The 23,913-nt window shown below is 40.1% G+C and overlaps 4 protein-coding genes across 12 annotated transcripts; 1 reads left to right on the forward strand and 3 right to left on the reverse strand.

Moving 5' to 3' along the window:
* Window positions 1-19: 19 nt before the first annotated feature.
* Window positions 20-8,694, reverse strand: LOC105187013 (tetratricopeptide repeat protein 37). 5 transcript variants are annotated; one of them, XM_025297452.1, is made up of 14 exons: window positions 8,633-8,694; window positions 7,302-7,635; window positions 6,845-7,215; window positions 6,345-6,760; window positions 5,789-6,256; window positions 5,546-5,700; window positions 5,329-5,464; window positions 4,608-4,975; window positions 4,077-4,402; window positions 3,528-3,824; window positions 3,196-3,453; window positions 2,449-2,832; window positions 2,101-2,356; window positions 20-321 (listed from the first exon to the last, which is right to left on the reverse strand). In XM_025297452.1, exons 2-14 carry the CDS (start codon window positions 7,625-7,627, stop codon window positions 189-191), a joined length of 3,894 nt encoding a protein of 1,297 aa, XP_025153237.1. In that variant the 5' UTR covers window positions 7,628-7,635; window positions 8,633-8,694; the 3' UTR covers window positions 20-188. The 5 variants fall into 5 exon arrangements, 3 of the variants coding, with proteins under 3 accessions (XP_025153237.1, XP_011145898.1, XP_011145887.1); XM_011147596.3 differs by lacking the exon at window positions 8,633-8,694 and adding an exon at window positions 8,004-8,140; XM_011147585.3 differs by lacking the exon at window positions 8,633-8,694 and adding an exon at window positions 7,993-8,140.
* A 3-nt stretch (window positions 8,695-8,697) lies between these two features.
* ago (F-box and WD-40 domain protein 7) lies at window positions 8,698-14,135 on the forward strand. 4 transcript variants are annotated; one of them, XM_019843168.2, is made up of 9 exons: window positions 8,698-9,053; window positions 9,481-9,726; window positions 10,059-10,291; window positions 10,376-10,478; window positions 10,603-11,121; window positions 11,277-11,684; window positions 12,231-12,546; window positions 12,639-12,793; window positions 13,438-14,135. In XM_019843168.2, exons 2-9 carry the CDS (start codon window positions 9,514-9,516, stop codon window positions 13,510-13,512), a joined length of 2,022 nt encoding a protein of 673 aa, XP_019698727.1. In that variant the 5' UTR covers window positions 8,698-9,053; window positions 9,481-9,513; the 3' UTR covers window positions 13,513-14,135. The 4 variants fall into 4 exon arrangements, with proteins under 4 accessions (XP_019698727.1, XP_011145921.1, XP_011145929.1 ...); XM_011147619.2 differs by having other exon boundaries at window positions 8,698-9,010; XM_011147627.3 differs by having other exon boundaries at window positions 8,714-9,386.
* Window positions 13,978-15,826, reverse strand: LOC105187052 (dnaJ homolog subfamily C member 24). Its single transcript, XM_011147635.3, has one exon. The coding sequence runs from the start codon at window positions 15,285-15,287 to the stop codon at window positions 14,871-14,873; it is 417 nt and encodes a 138-aa protein (XP_011145937.1). The 5' UTR covers window positions 15,288-15,826; the 3' UTR covers window positions 13,978-14,870.
* Window positions 15,827-15,880: 54 nt separating this feature from the next.
* Window positions 15,881-23,672, reverse strand: LOC105187058 (ecto-NOX disulfide-thiol exchanger 2). 2 transcript variants are annotated; one of them, XM_025297453.1, is made up of 11 exons: window positions 23,560-23,672; window positions 23,212-23,459; window positions 22,836-23,097; window positions 22,031-22,620; window positions 21,651-21,868; window positions 21,353-21,547; window positions 21,046-21,229; window positions 19,438-19,544; window positions 18,112-18,306; window positions 17,368-17,680; window positions 15,881-16,517 (listed from the first exon to the last, which is right to left on the reverse strand). In XM_025297453.1, exons 2-11 carry the CDS (start codon window positions 23,258-23,260, stop codon window positions 16,288-16,290), a joined length of 2,343 nt encoding a protein of 780 aa, XP_025153238.1. In that variant the 5' UTR covers window positions 23,261-23,459; window positions 23,560-23,672; the 3' UTR covers window positions 15,881-16,287. The 2 variants fall into 2 exon arrangements, with proteins under 2 accessions (XP_025153238.1, XP_011145952.1); XM_011147650.3 differs by having other exon boundaries at window positions 15,881-16,505; window positions 23,560-23,671.
* Between the last annotated feature and the right edge of the window lie 241 nt (window positions 23,673-23,913).

A 23,913-nucleotide genomic window follows, 5' to 3' on the forward strand; every position in this document is an offset into this window, starting at 1 on the left:
ACATTATCATTATTATTCGCAATATAATTGGTATTTTCATGTAAATATCGATGAGAGTTTGCAAAAACAAGACTCACTAGATTTATAAAATATATTACGCAATTTTATTATTATATTAAATCCAGAGTGTAGAACATCGAAAAATAATAAAATCAGACAAATCGTAAGGACCGTTTTTCTACTCGAACTTACGAATCACTAATCTCTTTCGCTCTGGTAAGCCATCGCGACATATGCTCAGAAGTTTGGAATTGTGCCATTGTTACAGATATTAACGACGACAACCATTGTTTATCAATTTCACAGTCCTCTTCCATATACCTGTAAAGAAAAGAAAAGTCATACAAAAGAAACAAAATGGTACCGTCACAAGTATTAGGTGCGCAACTAAGTTCTCACTGTTTTTTTGATGAAAATGCAACTTTATTGTGAAAAAATGGTCACAAATGAATCATTCAAAATATTGCCCATCGCTAGCGACAACTTTTTCCCATCTTTCTGGCAGAGCTCGAATACCGTCACGGTAGAAGTGTTCGTCTTTTGAGGCTATTCACGAATCAAGCCATTTTGAGATATCTTCATATGAGCGGAACTGCTGATTAGCCAGACCATGTGCCATCGAACGGAACAAGTAATAATCGGACGGCGCAATATCTGGGGAATATGGCGGGTGGGGTAGGACTTCCCATTTGAGCGTTTCTAAGTAGGTTTTAACGGGTTTGGCAACGTGAGGCCGAGCGTTGTCATGCTATAGAATCACTTTTTCGTGCCTCTGCTCGTATTGTGGCCGCTTTTCGCGCAGTGCTCGGCTCAATCGCATCAATTGAGTTCGATACCGTTCCCCAGTGATGGTTTCGTTCGGTTTCAACAGCTCATAATAAATAACACCGTCCTAGTCCCACCAAATACACAGCAAAACCTTCGCAGCGTGAATATTCGGCCGAGCCGACGACGTAGAAGCATGACCGGGCAGTCCTCATGATTTTGTTCTCTTTGGGTTGCTGTAATGAATCCATTTTTCATCACCCGTAACGATGCGATGAAGAAAACCCTTCCTTTTTTGCCGCTGGAGCAGTTGTTCACAGGCGAAAAAACGACGCTCAACGTCTCTTGGCTTCAAATCATAAGGAACCCAAGTTCCTTGTTTTTTAATCATTCCCAACGCATGCAATCGCTTGGAAATGGCTTGGCGGGTAACTCCTAATGCTGAAGCAAGCTCTTTTTGCGTTTGGCACGGATCCTCATCGAGCAATGCCTCCAATTCAGCGTCTTCGAAGGTTTTTGGGCTTCCTTCACGCGAACGGTCGTCAACATCGAAATCACCGTCTTTGAATCGACGGAACCAATCACGGCACGTTGTTTCACTTAGAGCAGCATCTCCGAAAACTTTTTGGAGTTCTCGATGCGCTTCAGCCGCCGTTTTCTTCGAATGAAAGAAGAAAAGCAACACTTCCCGCAAATGATGATTATTTGGCACAAAATAAGACATTTTCACATAACCAAAAGTATATGACGCAAAAATAAAACCACTAATGTGTCAAAGCGGTTTGTTTACCATATGTCTAAGCTTGGTTCATGACATTTTGGTTATGTCACAATCGACCAGCACTTACTACTGGAGCCATCTCTTGAAAAACAGCGAGAACTTAGTTGCGCACCTAATAGATAAGAAGTCTGTTCTTTATGGCTGCATAAAATTATACTGTTTGCAATTAAAATGAAGAAGATAATACAATGGAAGAAAAGGGAGAGAAATAATTAAAATGACAAAATAATTAGAAAGACTACAGAGGTAATTAAAGAATATATAAAGAACTGAAAGTTCATTGTGAATCTTTTTCTTCGACGTAACTCGTGAAAAATGAACATTCCCTGATTTAAAAGCATTTAAAAGTATTCTCGCTTTTCTTTTCACGCCTTTCAAGTCCACATTTGAGAAATAAAGATTCACGATGGACCTTCAGACCCGGAAATGAACAAGTTACTCCACTTGGTGGCATCCACTTGCTCATCGTCGCGATTCACCACAATCTTCCCCCATTTGATCAATCGCAATGTGGTCAAATGGATGACGCCCGACCGCTATCTCAGCGCGCTGACCTGTACAAGAAAACGGCAATTAAGTTGGCCCAGCTCTCGATATTGGCGGGATACGTGAACACATTCCTCTGAGCCTGCCTGAGAGCTTTCCTCGTGCCCAGGTGACTATACGCTGATGCGCAAGCGACGTATACAATTTCGGGCGTGGAGTTACTTTTGCTTAGACTCAAGGCTTTCTCCGCGCACTTGCGAAACTTGCTCAGATTCGTGTCCAACAGCAAGATCCGAACGAGACGTATCCAATATCTGACGTCACCTACGACATCGAGGATCCCGTTGAAACATGAACACGCAAGCTCTCGAGTATCCGAGAGACTGCAAACGAACCAACCAACGGATTTTGCTTACTAGGATACTTGTAAATGCCTTTGGCCAACATTCGGATAGCTTCGGTGATGTCGCACTTAGAGATGTGGTAATACACATTCATCGTGACGGTATGATGGCCATACTCAGGGTGATTTTTATATGACTGCAACTCCTCCAGCACCAGAGCAGTCAGGTCGAGATCGTTGTGCAAAATTCCTAAGGCCGCGAGCGCCAAGTAAGCGGTTATCACGGGTTCAGACATATGCATGCACTGGAATAGCAGAGTCTTCACGGCGTCTATCTTGTTGAAAGTATGAGCTATCGCGCCCATCGCGCACAGGACGTACGCTTTGTCTGTGTCGTTGTCCGCCAGCCAATGCAGAGTTGATTCGTACGTCTCGTAGGACTTCTCATATTGCTCGGCTGCGCATGTGGACATATTTTTCTCTTTATTACTTATTCATTGTCAATTGATCGATTGGAAGTAGTAAATTGGTCTAGATCAAGCTTCTTCGAGGTGGCGAAAACATGTTGACGAAATTTCCTCGGTATTTCATTTCTCTCGTTCATCTCTCTTTCAAAAAAGCATTTACTCATTCTCGACTCCGCGTTAAATAAAAAAAAAAAAAAGAGCATGATCAACACTGAATTGATACTTGAAGAGCACTGACGTGCTCAGGATTTGGCTGGAGAGCGAATGGAGAGAAATGTCTAAAAGAACTCTTGTAGAGACGGTATTGAAACAGAGGCTTTGATCTAAACGTGAGCGAGTTCGCGAGCATTTACCTTTGAACAAGGACAACGCCAAGTGACATTGGGAATTAAAACTGTCGTGTTTCACTTGCTCGCACACCCGCACCGCCTCGTCATACTGTCCCAGCTGAATTAGGACACGTGCCAGATTGATGTGGATCATATCTGAACTCTCGCTTTTGCATACCTTCAAAGCCTCGGCGAACCGCTTAGCCGCCGAGTTGTACAATTTCTGCCGTTCTAACAGCAAACCGTGGGTGTTCAAAGCGTAAGCGTCGTCAGGCTCACGTTCTGCAAATGACATAAAGCAGATGATCAAAGTAAAACACGAAGGATGCAATAAGGCGATGTCAATCGTCGCTCACCTATGTACCAGGTAAGAACATCCGCCGCTGCAGGTATCGCATACATATTTTTTATAAAGTAGTCGCACGATGGTTCCTTGTTTAGCATGGGATTCAGAAGGATGTGAAACACGCAATGAGCATAGCCCAGAGCCGCCTCGTCGTGGTAGCCTAATTGGATCGAGTGATGAAACAGCTCCATGCCCTCTTTCCTCAGGGACTGCTGCGCAATCAATCCTTGGCCAATCCAGCTGTTCATGTAACTTGGATCCGCGCGTTGAGCTCGAGAGTACGCTTCATTCGCTCTGTAGATGTCTCCTTGATGTTGTTGAATCAAGATAGCCACACATCAGTTCGATTCGCGTAAAATGTACACGGAGAAAAATTTAGAGTAAGAATTACTATAGAATGTTTTCTAACCGAGAAACATATCGATGTAATGCTTAAACTTTGTTAACTTGGGGATATGGTAACATTAAGAAGAATTAATATGAAAACAAGCTCTCCGTGTACGTACTTATAACTCAAGATCGAATAGAACGAAAGAGTGACGGCTATCTCTTCGAGTACCTAGATGCAAGTACAACGTTCCGAGGTTGCTCCAAGCTATCGAGTTGTTCGGTTCTCTGTCGATCGCCGTGACGAAACAATGCTGAGCCAAGGCGTAGTTTTTCACGTCCTGCGACATGCAAACAATACCCAGGAGATTCCAATGTAGCCACGACTGCGGACTGAGTTTGACTGCCTGTTTCGCCGCAGCGAGACACTTAGTCGCCACGTCGCTCTTGTCAACGTCCTTTATGAAGTTGCGTCGCAGTTGCATCAAGTAACAGCATGCTAAATCGTGCCATAGCAACGAGGAATTTTGCGTGAGCGACAACGCCCGGCAGATGCATCTGAAAGCGAAACGGGATAATTTACTTGCGTAGAGTAGCATGAAATGAGGTTTTATAAACTAACAATACCAAATATTATTTAACAAAACGTAAAATTTGAAGACCTTATTTCGACAAATACATAAATAACACAAATTTTCAAGTAATCATCTTAAAATGAAACACACTTAAGTATATAGTTACTTGACTTGAAAGTAATGCTCACCTTATAGCTAACTTGAGTGTTTCCTCTCCCTTAACTTTGATGTACTGTTTAGTACTATCGGACTTTACCAAAATAGGTTTCACATTCAAGTAGCAATACTTCATCGGCATAGCGGCTATTCTATAACACACGTCACTGAATAATTTCCAATTGCAGGACAGATTGCTCCGTATCATCACAGCACTCGTCAGACTATCCGCCGCTTGCTGCAGATTTTCTCTCGCTTGACTTAGCAAATACTTCGAGGTGCACTCGCTCGCCAGACCCAAACACGTCTGAGCTAGGCCTTTTAATGCGAGTATATATTGCTCGTTATTCTGCAATATGCTGTCAAAGTCCTCTTTAGCTTCTTTGTGTTGGCCGATTAGCTGATAGAGAAATGTTACTATTAATAATTATGACATGTGTAACTACCCTTGAGTTCTTTCATTTTTTTAAGAATATTTTAGTATGTTATTTTAATAGAAAGATATCGCAGATAAGTGTAAAAATGAAGAGTGTTTAAAAAACTTTATTTGAGAAGTGATTTCAGCATACACGCATACGTACACGTACACGCACACACACACACACACACACGCACGCACACGCGCGCACGCATACACACAGGAAGAAATCACCAGATTTATTTAGAAAAATTATCAAAATAATAAAAAACGCTGAAATATTTTTCTCAAGACTATTAAACAACACATAAATTAATTAAAATATTTTATATTACCAGCTTGATATTTGCAAGTTGTATCATGGGATACAAGGACCCCGGACTGAGCTGTAACGCACGTTGATACGACTTCAGCGCAGACATGTGTCCGCCGCGCACTAAATACGCATCCGCCAGAGACTCCCAACTGTGACTGTACAAAATAGCGCAAAAGATTGATGAGACATGTCGCCTAGGTTTGTAACATGGTACAATAACAACGAGCTATGTATACTTGTCATTAGGGTCGGCTCGAATGACATGCTGCAATGCCTTGATAGCTTCGACCGCATCTCCGTTGTCCAAGTGCTGTAGACCCAACTGAAGCCATGCCCACTTCGGGCCGATGCCCTGCATGGTTACATTCTGCAGCAGTTGTATGTTAGCGTCCTAATGTAAGAGACCACCGTTAGTCGAAACTCGAATAAATCAAGATGATTCAACAACACCGACGAAAGAAATTTCAATAAGCGCTCACTGTGTTCTTGAGCAGCCGATAAGCAGTGCTCAGGCCGATCCCAGCCTCCTCAGAGTTTGGATTGATTTGCAACGCCGTCTGGTAACATCTCCTCGAGCGTTCTATATCATTCGCGCACTCACAATAATAACGTCCCAGATGGATCATGCATTCCCAATTGTTGCGATCCACTTTGATACCGTTCAAGAAAGCCACCAGGCTGTGATTATAGTCGTTCATATCCCAATATATCTGACCAAACAACAGCCAAGCCTCGGAACTTTCTAGAGCTAGTTCAAGGATGTTGATGGCTTCCTCTAAGTGCTTGTGTCTCTTCAGATATGATGCTTTGATGATGAAAACTTGAATCTTAATCTCATCTTGGGACTCCAAGTCATTTAGTATGGCGATTGCTTCAGGCTCGTCCAACGACGCATTTATCCGGGCATATATCAGTTGCAGTTGCATGGAGAACTTTGTTTCTAACAACTACGCACAAATATATCAGTAAATACCTATATTGACCTTTACTTACTTTAAAGAATTTTCAAACATTAGATGTTACAAGAACACTCACCTTCTTGCACATCTGTCGCGCCTGTAATAACTTCTCTCTATTGTTACTTCTACTCATTGCTTCAAGTAGTGTCAATTTAATGTTATGCTGTAAAGTATCCTTCAAAGAAGGAGACAGCAATTGTAGTGCTTGTTTAGAAGCTTCTTCAACCTCCTTCCAACAATAAAGCTTGCAGTATACTTTGTATAACAAGAACCAGGCATAAAATGATTGTGCATTCAGCAAGATCGCTTGATTTAAACACTCGCGAGAGCTAATCAAATTATCTATGCACATAAAATATGCTGCTTTTACAACCAATGCCATTTCACATTTCATATTTAGCTTTAAGAGGGAATCACAGAAAGGAGTTATATCAATTTCAAGTTTATTTTCACGTAATATGGTCTCTTCATAATAAACAACGCACATCCATTCTGTAAAGCAAAATGAACACATTAAGTTACATTATAGTATATTAATATGCTGAACATTTCATTAAGAACTGACAAGTAACTCACCCAGAGGAATACTGTCCTGTGGGAACTGAGTGTGCATCTCCTTAGCTTCTTCCAATAAAAGTATCAATTTATTTGCGTCATATAACATCTTTAGATATATCCTATAATACTCATGTCTATTCACTACATCTGTATCTTTCACTACAGATGCCAATACATTCTCAAATAACTCTTTATGCTTTTCCAGAATATTGGGACATTCTGTTAGAGTCTGTGCTAGAGTCTTGTCAATCAAACTTGTCTTCTCTTTGGCAGGAAGCTGCCGTAGTATATTCAATGTGTTCAATACCTCAAACAGTATATCATTATTTTTGATTTTCAGGACAATTTCAGAAAGTTTGTTTAAAAATTGAAGATATTTGGGAGAATCACTGAAAAAAACATAGAAAAACTCAATTTTCTGTTGATCCTTTTTATAATTCAAAATATTTTGAAGACTATATACAAAATGTCTTACTTATCCACTTGTAAAAGTTTGCAATAAGCTATAGCCAACTTTTCCAAATTGTCATTGTCCTTTTGTGCTTTTTCATAGTGTGCTACTAAACCTTGCCAAGCTACAGGATTAGTCGGTTGAACCTCTGCAGCTTTTTGTAGCACTAATGCTACTTGTGACTTGAATTCTTCCACCTCCTGCATAGCAGCAGCTAAGAGAACTAATGCTGCATAATTGTTTTTGACATTCTTTAAAATCTTCTTGCATTTTTTCATGGTTTCTACATATTCATGCTGCTTGAAGGATTCACGAGCTTCTTTCAGTAATGTCTTTAATTCGATGGACATTTTGCCTTCTAACAAATTCAGATATATTAAGATACAATACATACATCAGAAATTACAAAAGACAACTATACATGTGATTATGATTATAATAATAAATTATAACTGAAAATAATAATCCTAGTCAAAAGACAGAATGCAACGAAAATGTTCTCGGATGATAACAACAACACTAGTAAATCTAAAATCTAATTTTGCAAAGTTTTACGACAGTAATAAACACTTGACAGATACAAACGGCATAACGATAAATGATTATATTCAACAAATACATCAAAACCCATAACTAGATAAGCTAATCACATAGCATACTACTCAGGTGTACAAATGTTCCAATTTATTTATTAGAATTTCCAGCAATTTTCAACCTTATGCTTACGAATGGACGTAGTGTGCAAATTGAAAATTCACGAGCAACTTTAGTCTTTAGTCACAATTGACCTGTTCTTTTTTGAAGATTAATGTACACTTCGGAACTTTACGTCCAATAGCAGAATGTATTTCACAAAAGATGCGTTCTTCCATTGGACATCGGCTGCGTTCTGAATTGCATCGGAAAACACGTGTGCAAGCGAGTATATACTTGTCAAATCGTATATAAAGATAATTTATAAATTTGTTCTTTGTACAATACATACTTATGATATTCATTTAGATATGTACATATATACATCTTTAAACATATTTGACATTTAATGAGAGAGGAAAAAAGGCAGACAGATTACAAATATAACTCAATTAAAGATCTATAATCATTATCATCTCGTGCTGACGAATGTAACCAATGACTAAATTCCGCAGAAGTCAGCCCTTAGTTAACGCAGTCTCTGATTGGAACATGCTTTCAAATTTCTAATGGATCCAGAAGTGCACTCCAATCAAAGGTGCAATAATTAACTTGCGCCGAATGCGGCCAATGAAAGCATCTGAAATAACCGACACCGTCGTGATGTGTGGAAGCAGCATTACCGTGCGACGCACGGCCATATGTGTGTACGCTGTGTGTACCTGCTGTGCGAACGAGTGCGAAGGAGTCGGGAGAGGTGCAGACCAAAAGTCACTGCAAAAGCCTGCCAGGAGGCCGCCCGATGGAACCGTCGTTCGCCGTGTTTACGTCCGTTACCTAATCTCCCCTCGACGCTCGCGTTCTCCTAGTTTCCGCGCGCAGTAGCCCCGTCCGCAGCGAGTAGCGCGTTTCGCCCGTATCTCTAACCTATTACCGACGACCACCGCACGCGAGAGAGATGAATGCTATGCTCCTTTGATAGGGACTACCGTCGTACAACAATTAGACACAGGACCGTCCGTCGGCCCATCAGCATCGTCAGGGACGTCATCGAACCAGCGATCGGAGGCTGACGAGCGGAAACGCGACGTTCGCCCTAAGTATAGAACCACCTCGTTTTTACGCAGTTGCCTAGTACACGCGGTTCGTCGTGAATTCACACCGCTCGCGCGGATATGTGGGGTGTGGCTGCCGGTTGGTTTTTTGTTTGCAAAACGATCCCGAGACTACGTCTCGGCCGCGAATCGTAGACACGCGGCGCGCAAACGAGTCAAGGTTAGGCGAATTCGTGGGACGAGAACGGTGGTGAATCGTGTTGCCGTGCCGACGGATTTTAACCTAGACCGTAGCACGCGTGTTTCGTGCATCGTGAGCGATTCTTTGTTATTCCTTGTTTTTGTTCCCTGCGATATCTCGTGATGCAATGAGGCAGCGACACGCGTCATTTCCGCCCGAGTTGTGTTTGAATTACGATTTGTATGTAGAGACTATAACAAATAAGAGATCTCGATTAAAATAAGTTATGATATATTGAGGCACTAACGGATAATGTTTTCTGTTGTCTCTCCAGGTAGACATATATACTACATTAGTGCGTATAGTAATGTCTGTCCCTTCCTCGTCCTCCAACAATATATCTGACAATAACAAACTAGGCGGTACTAGTCCTAGTCCAATCGAGGGTATCGAGGGAATTCCAGGGCCAAGTTCTTTGGGTCCTATGCATGCTGTTGTGTTGCCACAAGACGAAGAATCTGAGGATTATGGAGATGAAGGGGATGAAGATGATGAAGACAGTAGTGATGCAGAAAGTGGGGTAGGCCAGTAGCAGCTTTACTTTATACACAAGTGTACAGTGTGTTTATTAACAACAGTGAGAATGGAACAGATGGTAGAGCAGTTGCAAATCTGTTCTTTTATTCTTCATTTTGCTTTATAAATAACTGGATTTCAACTGAACCGAAATATTACAATGTTTAAAAATGCTTTCCTGTGCTTTGTAGGAATTATCCCTGGAATATTATTTCCTTTGTTCTGAAGCATTATTTATCTCTGTTTCATAGGCTGCTTTAAAAATACATCTACATGTTGCTATTATAATAATTAATTTCATATCCCTGTAATCAGTGCTTTGTGTCATGTTTCTAGATTAGTGACATTGGGTTGTTTTGTGATGCCGAATGTACAGCAGAAGTTGAGGGCAACAATAGTCAATCTCCTGTGTTGCAGTCTCAATCAGTGCTCCCTGAGCAAATTCAAAGTTCAATATTGCATACCTGTGTGTCATTGGACATTGTTCAGCATCAAAGAAAGCGAAAAAGTGAGACAGAGAGTTGTCTACCATGTAAAAAGCTTATTCCAGAGGAAAAGTCTCATTCAATGTAAGTATTGTTTGTTTTTCTTAACTGATAGAAGCCACAATTGTGTTCATAGTATGTAATGATTTTTGTATCCCTTTTCTTCAGGACCACAAGAAAGCTAGATGATAAGGGTAAACATGTAAGATGTGTCATTCCTACCAAGGATAATCCTCCTCCGGAGATGAACAATTGGCTTTTGCAATTTCAGGTATTTTGATAAGAACTTTGTGTTGTATTGAAATAATACATAAATTATCTACTGATTAGAACACGTATATTGTTACGCTTGGTGAGTTTTTGAAAAAAATGATTGGAAACAATTTTTATTACAGAGGTGGTCAAACGCGGAAAGAATGTTAGCGATAGACGAATTAATTGAGCGGTGTGAACCCACGCAAGTGCGTCACATGATGCAAGTGATAGAGCCGCAGTTCCAACGAGACTTTATATCGCTACTGCCAAAAGAGTTAGCGTTATCGGTGTTGGCCTTTCTAGAGCCCAAGGATCTCTTGAGAGCAGCACAGACTTGTCGGAATTGGCGCTTTCTCGCAGACGACAATCTACTATGGAAAGAAAAATGCAAGGCCGCCGGTATAGAAGACTTGAAGGACCTGCCGCTGCCTAAACGTAAGAACTGCCGTAATAGCAGTCACAACTCGTCACCGTGGAAGCAGGCCTATATGCGCCAGCATAATATCAAGATGAACTGGAGAACGAAACCAATCCGTACGCCAAAAGTGCTGAAAGGTCACGACGACCACGTTATCACGTGTCTCCAATTTTCGGGAAATCGGATTGTTAGTGGCTCGGACGATAACACGTTAAAAGTGTGGTCTGCTGTCACGGGCAAGGTAACTAAATTCTTATTAGATACAAGGAGTCCGATCGTTGCAAACGAGAGAGAGAGAGAGAGAGAGAGAGGAGAGGAGAGGAGAGGAGAGCAGAGGAGAGAAGAGAAAGAGAAACTGAATCGTCGCATATACCTCGTCATATTTTTCCGTTTCAGTGTTTACGGACATTGGTAGGACATACTGGTGGCGTGTGGTCTTCGCAGATGTCTGGCACGATCGTTATTAGTGGTAGTACGGACCGTACGTTGAAAGTGTGGAACGCGGACACCGGTCAGTGTATTCACACTCTTTATGGTCATACGTCGACGGTGCGGTGTATGCATCTACACGGTAACAAGGTCGTCAGTGGTAGCAGGGACGCAACGCTCAGAGTGTGGCAGGTAGACACTGGGGAGTGCTTGCATGTGCTCGTGGGACATCTAGCGGCGGTCAGATGTGTGCAATATGATGGGAAGTTGGTGGTCAGTGGTGCCTACGACTATATGGTTAAGGTTTGGAATCCGGAACGCGAGGAGTGCCTTCATACCTTACAAGGACACACCAACCGTGTTTATTCCCTCCAGGTAAAATGCGCCGGAGCGTTCCGTCCTATTATCCTTTCTTTCACCCTCTGAGTCCCGGCATGTCTTTAAAAGAATGCGGTATGAATATGTACCACTAAATGAGAATGTATACCACTAAAAATGTCCTTATCTATTTATACAATTTAATAGAGTACTTTGAATTTCATTTTTTCAAAAATATTTTATTTAGAAATTATTAATGCATTAGTAACTTCTTTAGTGTTAAGTAGTGACGGTTTATTTATCGTGAAAAAAAAATTATACCAATGAAGAAGTTGAATTTTCATAACTCTTTTAAATCGTTTTTATTTTTTTTTCAAGATTTCTAAATTTTTTACTGGAACAGTCTCTCAAATCAAGTTGTTGAGATATTTTTATTTATTTTTATTTCGATGAACATTTTATTTCAGTTTATATCAATTCTAAATTTCCAGAATAAAAAAGCCAGGATTCAAAGGGTCAGCGTTCGCCTCTTGTTTCTCGATACTGATGTGAGTTTCTCTTTTTTTTTTTTTTTTTTTTTTTTGCGATTCCCTTCCTTTTTAGTTCGACGGTGTGCACGTTGTTAGCGGATCGTTGGACACAAGTATAAGGGTGTGGGAGGTGGAAACCGGTGCTTGTAGACACACCCTGATGGGCCATCAGTCTCTCACTTCGGGGATGGAACTGCGCAATAATATCTTAGTGTCGGGCAATGCCGATTCTACCGTTAAAGTATGGGACATTGTTAGTGGTCACTGCCTTCAAACTCTTTCCGGTCCAAACAAGCATCAGTCGGCGGTCACTTGCCTACAGTTCAATAGCCATTTTGTGATTACGTCCTCCGACGACGGTACGGTAAAACTATGGGATGTTAAGACTGGTTTGTATGATTTTTCGGAGCTCGCTAGTTTCCGATTCAAATAACGCGCATGTCCGTTCGTTCGTGTTAACCCGTCGTTGTTTTTATTGTAGGTGAATTCATTAGGAACCTAGTTGCTCTGGAAAGCGGTGGCAGCGGCGGCGTCGTATGGAGAATTCGAGCGAGTGATACGAAACTAGTGTGCGCAGTAGGTAGTCGTAACGGTACCGAGGAGACGAAACTTCTTGTTCTCGACTTCGACGTTGAGGTAAAATAGTGCGCTCGTTTCACCGCGATGGATCAATCGCCCCCTTTGTACGACTTCTGTACATATTTGAATTAAGTAGTCTTAAAGCTAACCTACTGTACAATGATACATGTATTACATGGTGTGATTGTGATAAGACTGTACGCGTCGTAAAAATCGGGTGGTTTTGCATGGGCGAGGGAAAGAGGAAGGAAATTGCTGAGCATGACAGAAGAGAGTTTTGTGAATGATCTCCAGGTGGATTTTAAAAAGTGCTCGTCTCGGGAAAAGGTTGATTATACATACATAAATGCATACATACATACACACATATATGTACATATAATATGTGTGTGTGTGTATATATATACATATATATATATATCCATGTCGGACAAAACGCGCGTGCGCGGTTGTTGTGGTGTACAAAAAAAAGAAAGAAAAAGAGAAAAGAAACGTGAGATTTATAAGACTCATAAAAAAAGAAACTTACTGGAAAACGAGGAGCTTATCAGTGTACTTTTGAATTTTCGCTGTTATAACGATTCAGTGGAGTCGCATCGACGGTGTAAAGATAACAAAAACGAAAGAAAAAAAAAGAAACAAAGAAATTCATCATGATCTATCACGTAGAGCATAACACGGTTTATTATGTGGGCATTTAGCAGCATTTGTCAATGATGGAAGACAACAGCGGAGCTGCATCGTGCGAAACTTCGGGGCAAAATGACATTATTTGAAGAATCTCATACATCCCCCGGAGCAAACGACAAAATAGAGCCGACGACAATTCCGATACACATCATTTGGACTGTACAGATTCCCCTTGTTTTTCTTTTTTCTTTTTTAATGACAAAAAACTTCCAAACACTTGTTACACCAAGTTATAATGTTTATAATAATTTATTGGTTGATCTATCTAACTGTCTTTGCAGCTTTAACCTAATCCCGATATAACTTTACACCTCACTTACTACTACTTGTACAAGCATCGATCTGGTTAAAGACAAATATTTTTATAAACGTTTACAAGTCGATATTTTCATATTGTTGACGTTTTGAATGGAAGCATATGAAACACTTTCACCAATTGGAATCACAAAACGACTCTAAACGAGAATTTAATTTATAAAGTTTTTTTTCTGTAGCAAAAAAAATACTTTTCTGTCACGGTGCAATAATACAAAAAAAAAATAGCACAGTCATTCGTGTGCAATAGCGGGATGATGAACAGTACAAGCTTTTACCTTTATCAAATAGCAGCAATGTCCAACGTATGAATTTTATAACATGCAGTATCAGTGCATGACTTAATCAACAGCAGTGGCGAGTAGATTTGCCTTGAGAGAGAGAGAGAGAGAGAAAAAGAAAAACATAGAATATTTGTATTAGCCAGATCTTTCCATCTAGTGCAAATTGTGAGACAAAGAAGACTTAGACTCATCATTGTGACATCAAATGTTACTGACGAATTTTATATGGATTCTGCTGAATCAAATATCAAGAATGGCATTACCTTGAAATACGCTATTTGTGCAAATGCATAAAATCTTTATTATTGGACCTAGGCTAGACTTAGGTGTCGTGTTTATTTGTATATTGCTCAATAGTTTATATTATAAGAATGTGTTACCTGTTGTATCATTTTTTATATATAAGAAATAGAAAAAAAGATGTTGCTGCATATTTTAGATTTTGTTTTATTTTTCTTTTTTAAATTTATTATTACAACTGTACACACAACGTTCTTGTGCTAAGAAACATATTTTGTACAAAATAAATATTCGATTTCGACCTCTTTCTACATAAACTGTGAATCTTGTTTTATCGTACTGCACAACCAAAACGCTGAGAGGAACGCACCACGAATTAATCTTTGTCGCTGCGTTAATCACTACATGAGCTCACTTGCTCAAGGAACAAAAATTAAGTCCAAGCTCGTGTTCTCACTCGGGGGACATACGCGTCTTAAAAAAAGAAATTCAGTCTCGCTTTCATGAGGCATACGTATTTTCGAGAAAATTCCTACGCGCAATTGCATCGAGAAACATTGCCATTTGCATTGTGTCACTGATAAAAAGCCTAGCATTCATTCACGTTAAGTCTCGACGAGAATGACGAGTGTGCAGCTCTCGCAGATTACTTGCAGAACAGTATTCCGCAGGCAAAGGTCCTTACGCTGCACGAAGTAACGATCGCCGCACCTGCAGCGGTAGAACAACTCGTTGCCGAAAGCGTCCTCTTCCAGTTCGTCGGACGCGAGACGAGCATACACGAGTTCGTTCTCTTTTTCCAACTCCTCCTGCTTGCAAGCTGCATCGTATTCCCTTCTAGATTGCGGATGTCCCAACACGCTCCAGGCTTGTTGGACCTCGTGAAATTCACGAGCGTCTCTTTTGGAAGTATCGCTCTTATCGGGATGAAACCGCAGCAAGCGTGCGCGATAAGCACGCTTGATCTCCTCGTGAGAAGACTCTTTATCGCAGCCGAGCACTTCGTAATAATTCATTTGCATCTTCAATCTTAAACTTCCTTTTTTAATTTTTTTTGTGGCGATTTAAATTGCCTTCGGTTATTCGTATTTATTCAGCCACTCGACACACCAGGCGTGTATTATGATCTCTCAACTGTAGTGCCAAAACCTGGTTGACATAACCTATCACAACTCAAGTCAAATGTCAACTTACGCCACGTTGTGCTCCGAGCAGGACTACCAATGTAGAGTCGTTAGAAATTTGTCTAATTTCTAGTAATTTGAACTAGTGTTTTTATATGATCTATGCACAATCGTTAATTCTACGGCGCGACTTTTAACTCTTTGAACCCCAACGTATCTTCGAAAAAAGATGCGGCATGTATCTTTAAAAATAAAAATATTTTGTCTCTCACGATTTCACTGTCTATTTAGATTGTAGACGTGATTACGTTATTCAGTATAATGATTTTCATTATAACAATTGAATTTTTATCAATCTTTCAATTTTTCACGCAATAAATTTTTCAAACACGATTTACATTTGTAGTATCCCCATTTTAAAATAACATGTATGAAATTAAAGGAAGTTTGTGAGGAACTCAAAGACTTAAAACAATAGTCAAACAAAGATATGAGAGAATGAAAACATAACAGTCTAATAATGACAAATCAAATTTGTGCAATTCGACCTCAAAAGAAATTATCTTAGTTTACAATTAATTTTAAAATTAAATCTGATATAAAATATCAGATTCTGTCGCACGTGAAAAATTTTCCCGAACTTTTCAACGATTTTTGCTAATTATCGACGCAATCGAGATCTAACTGTAGATCATACGCTGCGTTTAAAATTAATAAAGATATCTCATTAGTTTACGACATTGAACTTCGTTCGCCATTGTTATAAAGCGAAACGAACACGAGACTTCTTTATTTCGTCGATAAGCTTCAATTGCGAACTGTGGGTAATAACGCTAAAGAGAGGAATGAGACAACGTACTTTTCCGCAATTTTTTACATTCAGTCGTCTAAGAATTTATCAATGATTGCGATAGACATTAAAACCTGAAAATTGCCAACGCCTTTCCATGTTTGCGCCGATGCCAAATAGCTCCTGCTTGAACACCTGCGGGAAACGCTGCATCAGAACCTCGACCTCGTTTGGTTTGATGCCGGGCTCCATTTTCTGCAGGTACGACCACAGATAATCCACACTTGCACCGAATGGATGAATATGTAGAAATGTTGCTATCAGTCCTGAAATCCATGCTACGCGTTATTTTATCAATGAATCAATTATTTTCAATGAATCGTTATCAATGAAAAAATGCGAAGATCTTAATTCTCTGAGTTTCGGTTTTTTATTTTGGAGATTTTATGTTATTTTAATAGAAGGATACTATATATTATATATAGATATTAATAAGATATTATATATATATATATATATGTATATATATAATATACATCTATATATATATATATATATATATATTATTAAGATACAAATATTTTTATTTTGTTAGCTTTCTTGAAATTATTGAATTATATATTTTTTTTACTTATGTTGAAAAAAGACTGTTTAATTTTACAAAATATTTTAATTTTAAAGTTGCTATCTTATTTCCCAAAAAAAAGATATATATATATATATATAGATGTAGATTTACAGTTGTTTCCTGATATAATGTAATCATTTATTAATAACGACTCAAACACATAAACGTTTCGGTAAAAAAAAAAAAATTTTGATCATAGTCAATAAAATAATTTTAAGCGGAAAATTGCATTACGTATTAAGTGGAAAAAAAGCAAATTTTAACAAATTTTGGGAAATAAGATAGCGACTTTAAAATTAAAAAATTTTGTAAAATTAAACAGTCTTTTTCCAACATAAGTAAAAAATAATAATATGTAATTCAATAATTTCAAGAAAGCTAACAAAATAAAAATATTTGTATCTTAATACTTTTATAAAATAAAAATATTTTATTATATATCATATTTCCCTAAGGATGCGCCAGAAGTCAAAGGATTTAAAACATGTTCCAGCCATTTGTCGGAACTTTACGCTGCTCTAACGCGTTCATTGTCACCATGCGAACTATAATGAGCTTACCAATAAGTTTGGCGTCCTTTTGAGTGACTTGTATGAAGTTGGAGACAAGAATGTGTTGCTTCGGTGTACGCGACTCTTCGCTTATGTCGTCGTCTTTGTCGAGAGTAATAATCTCGCTCTCCCTCGGCTCCTCCTTTTTCGTAGCGTTCATCAGTTTGATGGTCAGATCCTTGATTTTCTGATCATCCTGCGCCTGCTGCTTACGCGATTGCATCAGCTGGTCTTGCATGCCTTTTAACGTCTTCTGCAGCATTTTCGTCTGCTTATCCTTGCCATCCATCTCGGTTTTCGTCTCCGACTTCAAGAGATCTACCTGTGTATGACGATAGAAAAGTTTGTAGGAGAACTTTTTATTATTTTCACGCCAATCTCGAGATCGGTCAGTCGACTTATGTGATCATAGTTTAGTTTGTTTGCTTTTCGATTTATATCTATGGAAAATTACCTCTTTATACAATGCGTAATTTCCGACTTTCTAACATATTTAGAAAATGAAAAGAAAAGAATAGAAAAAGAGATAAATAAGAAAATAAAAGAAAAAAAAATGTTACAAAAATATATTAATAATGCAAAAGAAGCAACAAATCACGAAGAATTAGTCAGGCTCTTCATGAAAACAGCTTTGAAAACAGGTGATAGCTTGTAATGTAAATCGGCAAGGTAATTGTAGGTGTGCTTGCATGCACAGATGAACGATTACAAACATTTGGAACATTCCATATAAAGTGGCGATAATTCACACACCTCGTTCTTATACGCTTCCAATTGACACCTTAGACTATCGTTCTCCTCCTTCAAAGCTTGCAATCTCTCAGCATCCTCGTTGCCGTCCGACGGATTGCGGCCTTTCTTACGCTGCGGCTCCTCCTCCGAGTCCGACACGTCCATCTCGCCCTCGCCCTCCATGAGACTGTCCTCCAGCTGCACCGCTTTTATTTCCTGCCATTGCGAATAGCGAAAAATACAAAATGCCTCTATCTATAGTCACCGCTATCTCACACAAATGCATGCAGAGAGTACGTAGTTTCGTCTTTTGCTCGAACAACGATTACTCTCGGGTACATAGTCCTCAATGTGTTGTTTCAGGCTCGCTCTGTCGTGACGAATTGTACAACATGTTATCTTTGCTTTCTCTCTTTTTCTACACACGTGAAACAAAACGTGTAAATTTCTGTAGTTCAGAGTTGAGGCGAGACGCGAGATGTACACCGCGTCGGATTTATCGTCACGGTAGTTTTCGGAAAGCGAAAGCGTTTTCCCCCGGGAAATTCGCGCCCCCTTAAATCTCTTCGCAGCGTTTTGGGCTTACCTGAGCATGAGCAAGAGTGCGGCGGATGCGGCTCTGAAGTACAGAAATAATGAGTATCGTATAAATATATATATCCATATTCATCGAGTAACGCCGTTTCTCCGGAAAATGAGACGTATGTCTCATTTTGCGAATCCATGCTGGATAGTAGTAGTCCATGGTCGCTTTTCGGTCGCCCGAAACCGCCACTACTCTCGCATTTACCTTCTGTTCCGTATGTTGTTCTTAATGTTGTGCATGTTGCCGAACAGGACATTACATCTGCTATACCGTGACGGTAAAGAAAGGTAAAATCGAATTCGTTTACGCACGAAAGGCGTGTGTCTGACCGTATTTTCTTTTTCGTTTCGCAGGCGAATCGGCTCCTTCTCCTCCATTTGCTCACTTACCTGGTGACACCTTAGTAATACTATTCGCAAAACACGAGAGAGAGAGAGAGAGAGAGAGAGAGAGAGAGAGAGAGAGAGAGGAGAAAGAGAGAGAGAGGAGAAAGAGAATGAGAGGGAGAAAGAGCATGTTTGTTGGTGGTATCGTGCAAAACAGTATGCGTGGACGAGCAAGTTGCGACTTCAAGACAAAACTTCTAAGATTATACTGAGAGATTGTACTGCATTAAACTATGAGATAGAATAAAAAGAAGTAGAGAGAGAGAGAGAGAGAGAAAGAGAGAGAGAGGGGGGGAGAGAGAGGGGGGGGAGAGAAAGAGAGAAAGAGAGAGGAGACACGCTACCAGCATGTGGGAGTGCTGTATACATACATACCGAAGATTGCTTCTTCCACATCTCGATGTTCTTCCGCTGTGCCTTAGTGAAGTGATCCCAGACTTTCTTGTGGCTGGCCGCAGTAAAGACTCGTTCGATCTGACTGACTGTTGATGACATGGGCGCATGTTGCATACAAAAACACAACAAATCCTCCGTTGTATACCTTTACTTGAATTGAAACTCTACGCTCATAGTTTCGTCTTTATGTTCTTTTCTTTTCATACACTTTACTCGTCATACTCGCATCACACGTATCGTAATTTCTTTTCTCCTTTAAAGCTTTTATAATATCGTGACTGACCACTCCCCGTTCCCCATCAACACACTCGAGATCCTTCTCGCTAATCTCTCACGTACTGCCTGCCTCTATTAATCCGGGCCGTGTGTTTCGTGTGTACCGGGTCTGTACAGCTACGAATAGTCTCACGAGTCTCTCTCTCATGTAGATCGTGCCGAGTGCATCGTAGCCGCATCTAAACTAACGTAAACTTGCTTTTCACCAAACATTCCGCTCTCATCGTTCGCCTTTTCACCATACTGCGAAAAAGTAATCCCCGAGGACTTGCAATACACCACAGACTTCCGACGCTAAGGACCACCTTGAACGGCATAGTCTTGACTTCGTCATTCCCATTTTTTCGTTTTGCTTAGCGCTCGTCGCGCAAGACACGAGATAAAGAAATCCGCAAATAAATAGTCGGAGAGAATCGTTTGCAAAGTCTGCGATCTGAAAATCGGTCGTTCAAAATGATAGCTTAACAACGGATGTCCAACCCATCACCCTTAATCCTTAGCATTGCCAAGCATGCAGTTTTCAAGTACACTATGGCTCTATAAGACAGATTTCGCTCGATAAACCGCCTTCGTTCATTGACTTTGTTGGGTCCGAGAGACAGGATTCTTCACCCACCTTATCCTCGCCTACTATCACTGATTGCCTTCTTACCGAGCCGCTTCCAATCGTGCATTGACCACAAACAGAATTCATATGACGAACTCGCTATGATACACTTGAGAGATTGTGAAAATTAGTGACGAGACAGAGAGGTACTTCGTTGCTTTATCAGGCTGGACTTCAATGTTTCGACTTCTCGTTTGTTCACGTCAAGCGTATCATCGGATATGCCAAAGCCGTATTAATTATCGGAATATCATACGTCGAGATCGACAAGCTCTTAAAGTTCGACTTGATTTTTATACCTTATGATATAGGTCGTCATACCTTTACGTCATGAATCATTACTCTTCGTTATTATCACGTGACAATGTAACGTACCTTCGTGAACTGGTATAAGAACAAAATCTCTGCTTTTTATCGGAACACAACCGGTGACACGAAGATTCGTCCTCATACAATGAGGAACGTAGCGACATCGCCGTGTCACGTTAACATAATCACGATCGAGATAATCACGATTTTCAGTTGCGTTCGTTCTATCCAAATAAGGAGGAGAGACGATTTCCCCGATTTGTTGAGTCTATGCCAAGGTGAACTTACCACAGCCAATGCGATACGTGTGCGAATTTTCTTCGCGCACACGAAATATGTACGATATGTATGGAGCTATCAGAGATAGAATAAGTGAGAAAAATGTGTGGACGTACATTGTATGAGGAGTCCCTGCATTCGTCCCTTCATCAGTTCCTTGGCTTTCTGTAGCTCCTCCTCGTAAGCGGCTTTCTCCGTCAGCAATCGTCGCACGTGAGAGTTCGTCGACTGTATCATCGAATAGAAGATATTGGCGTTACGTTTCGTGCAATCTCCTCGCTCTAACCACGTTACGACCACCTGCAAATATTATCTCTTAATTATAAAGTAGCACAAGGGGAAACTTGTTTGACATAGGCTAGTGTGAATAATTTAACATTTTCTCAGAATTTCAAAGGATTGTTTGCTATAATGATTACTCACTTGAACCGCTTTCATAAAGGTATCATCCTGCTTAATTTTTTCGCAGATATTTGATGCCTCATGATCCGTGTAGTGCACCACCGGAGGTGGACTCGACGGTGGCCGTTGCCTTTCCTTTTCTACCCTTTCTCTATGACGTTGTTCTCTTTGCAGCTGCCGTTGCCTGCATTCCCACTCGTACTGATCATCTCTAGCCTACATATAAATATAAAACATGCTTATATGTTAATGACTATAATTATAGTTACGATTGTAGCGTAATTTTAGACAATTGAATAATCTCAGTCGGATAACAAACCTGAGCAAAGTCTACATGCAATCTGCCGGTATTTACAGAATCACCACTAGATCCTATTCTCACTCTGTAGCCAGATAAATAAATAGCTGCGTCGACGCTGGCTTCCAGGACGAAGCGTATGTGACAGAAATTTTTCTTGGAGAGACGTAAAGTAGTAATCTCCCCGCATCGTTCGAATATCTCCTGTATTATAGCTTCAGTGATATTTTCAGGTAATCCTATGTGAACAGTATACATGATTATACTGTATGTGTCAAACATAAATATACATGTATGTGTATGTATGTATATATATATATATACATATGTAAATATAATTTACTTTTGACCTTATTATTATTAAATTTATACAAATATTTTTATGTTGCAAATATATGTACCTCCGACGAAAATTGTTCTACACCCTGGTGGCCTCTCTCGTGTAGTGGGTGGTGGAGCATTCGGATTTGGTGGGAACAATGTACAGCTCTTACAATGTATAATTTCTTTGGTACCTTGAGGTGTCGTAGGTGGCGGTGGTAAAGTTGCTGTCATTATTTGTGCTGCATCTGACATGATTTGCTCAGCACCCAATATCTGTGCACCTATCATACTTCCATCATGTGACATCATGCCCATACCCATTGGATTGTAACCGTGAGTATGACTCATGTGAGGACCCAGTGCCATTTCACCCATCATAGGTGCCATTGGTCCCATGGGACCCATGCCCATCATGGGATAACCCACTCCCATACCCCAGACACTGGTGGTAGGTTCTATTTGCGTACCTATATTTGGCGTGTTATTTGTGTTTGTCGACGATAGAATTTCGTTGTTGTTCGAATTATTCGAATGAGCGTTATTATTTTTCACGGAATTTCCATTGTTTCTATCTTCAATTCTCCGATCGTCCCTCCTGTCGCGTTCATTTCTCTCTTCCCTCCGCTCCCGATCTCTGTCGCGTCTGTCACTGCGCTCGCTTCTTGACCTTTTATAAGACATATACAAGGCTTTAATTAAATTCATAAGTATTAGTGTAACTCACAATTGGGCTCATAGTGGACTGTTTATTTCTATATTTTATAAAAAATACATATTTTATGCAATTCTTTTAATATTCTACAAACAATATAATGTATTCTTCTTTCATATGTACTTAATTCAACATTTATTTAATATACTTCAGATGACAAAGTTAAATACCTCCTATTAGTATCTCGTGTCTCCCGGTTATCTCTATTTTCTCGATCTCTTCTATTGTCATTCTTATCGTTTCTCCTGTCATTATTGTCATCCGAGGTTTCCCGCACTACTGGAGGCTGATTCTTGTTCGTACTGAACTCTAGAGGAGAATCGTTCATCCCGGGCAGTGGTATAGGTGGTGGCAACGGTGGAAATCCTTGACCCGCAAGTTCCATAAAGCCTTGAGGTCCTGGTATACCCAGTGGACCTATCGGTCCCATGCCTGCGAATCATATATCCTTAAAATCTCGCATTGCAAAACGAAACGTTTAAGTGTAATCTACGGGAGAGTAAATATCGAAATAACGACGATTAAAGATGAATCGATGACACTCACCCATGGGCGGCATAGCGGTCGCTGGTACACCTGGAAAGTTATAAGCCATTTCTTGCGGGAGTATCTCGCTCGAGTTCCTGCGAGAGGCGACAGGTAAACACGGCACAGCGAAATATCCTGCTCGTTGTCGTCGAAGTCATTCACGGAGATGGCGGAGGTGAATGCAAGTGATGCAGGGTGGTTGCAATTGCAGACAAGCAATCAACAAGGAAATTATGCTCATGCACAACAGATGGTACTATCATCGCCTGCAACAATACTCATCGCGTGTGTTGGCGCTCTATTTACATAGGTATTGTAATATGCTTATGAATCTTTATAATTGACATTAAATTCATGAAATTTTACCTTATATTATTTTAATGAGTTTACGACACACATAGTTACTCGCCAAAATATTTTAGTTTATTGCATCAGTTCAGCAGTGCAGCTACAAAGAACAGACCAAGAGAGAGAGAGCGTTACTGGGTCTTTAAAATAGCACTGGCTGCGTTCAGCAGAAAAAGCTGCTTACTAAGCGCTTAGGGATTATCGTTTCTGATTGGTTCATTCCCTTGGATTTGCTAAAGATCTAAAAGAATACTCCAATCATAGATTCTTGATGACACTGTAGGTCAGACAAGGATAAGAGCAAGAGCACAGGCTTTTGCATAACGCATAATACATAACGCATAAGAGAATAAACCAATTAGTTTTCTTCAT

Source organism: Harpegnathos saltator, unplaced genomic scaffold (assembly GCF_003227715.2).
Source record: "Harpegnathos saltator strain DR-91 unplaced genomic scaffold, Hsal_v8.6 scaffold177, whole genome shotgun sequence".
Taxonomy (NCBI): domain Eukaryota; kingdom Metazoa; phylum Arthropoda; class Insecta; order Hymenoptera; family Formicidae; genus Harpegnathos; species Harpegnathos saltator.

What these genes read in the sequence shown, in the direction of transcription:
- LOC105187013 (XM_025297452.1), bottom strand. Translation starts at nt 7,627, where the DNA reads ATGTCCATCGAATTAAAGACATTACTGAAAGAAGCTCGTGAATCCTTC. An exon ending in CGAGCCGACCCTAATGACAA is followed by an intron (nt 5,465 to 5,545) that starts GTATACATAGCT and finishes TATTTTGTACAG; the next exon opens with TCACAGTTGGGAGTCTCTGG. An exon ending in ACACTCAAGTTAGCTATAAG is followed by an intron (nt 4,403 to 4,607) that starts GTGAGCATTACT and finishes TTTCGCTTTCAG; the next exon opens with ATGCATCTGCCGGGCGTTGT.
- ago (XM_019843168.2), top strand. Translation starts at nt 9,514, where the DNA reads ATGTCTGTCCCTTCCTCGTCCTCCAACAATATATCTGACAATAACAAA. An exon ending in GTAGTGATGCAGAAAGTGGG is followed by an intron (nt 9,727 to 10,058) that starts GTAGGCCAGTAG and finishes TCATGTTTCTAG; the next exon opens with ATTAGTGACATTGGGTTGTT. An exon ending in TTCTCGACTTCGACGTTGAG is followed by an intron (nt 12,794 to 13,437) that starts GTAAAATAGTGC and finishes GTGGGCATTTAG; the next exon opens with CAGCATTTGTCAATGATGGA.
- LOC105187052 (XM_011147635.3), bottom strand. Translation starts at nt 15,287, where the DNA reads ATGCAAATGAATTATTACGAAGTGCTCGGCTGCGATAAAGAGTCTTCT.
- LOC105187058 (XM_025297453.1), bottom strand. Translation starts at nt 23,260, where the DNA reads ATGGCTTATAACTTTCCAGGTGTACCAGCGACCGCTATGCCGCCCATG. An exon ending in TAGAACAATTTTCGTCGGAG is followed by an intron (nt 21,869 to 22,030) that starts GTACATATATTT and finishes CTGTTCACATAG; the next exon opens with GATTACCTGAAAATATCACT. An exon ending in TGTGGAAGAAGCAATCTTCG is followed by an intron (nt 18,307 to 19,437) that starts GTATGTATGTAT and finishes TCGCAATGGCAG; the next exon opens with GAAATAAAAGCGGTGCAGCT.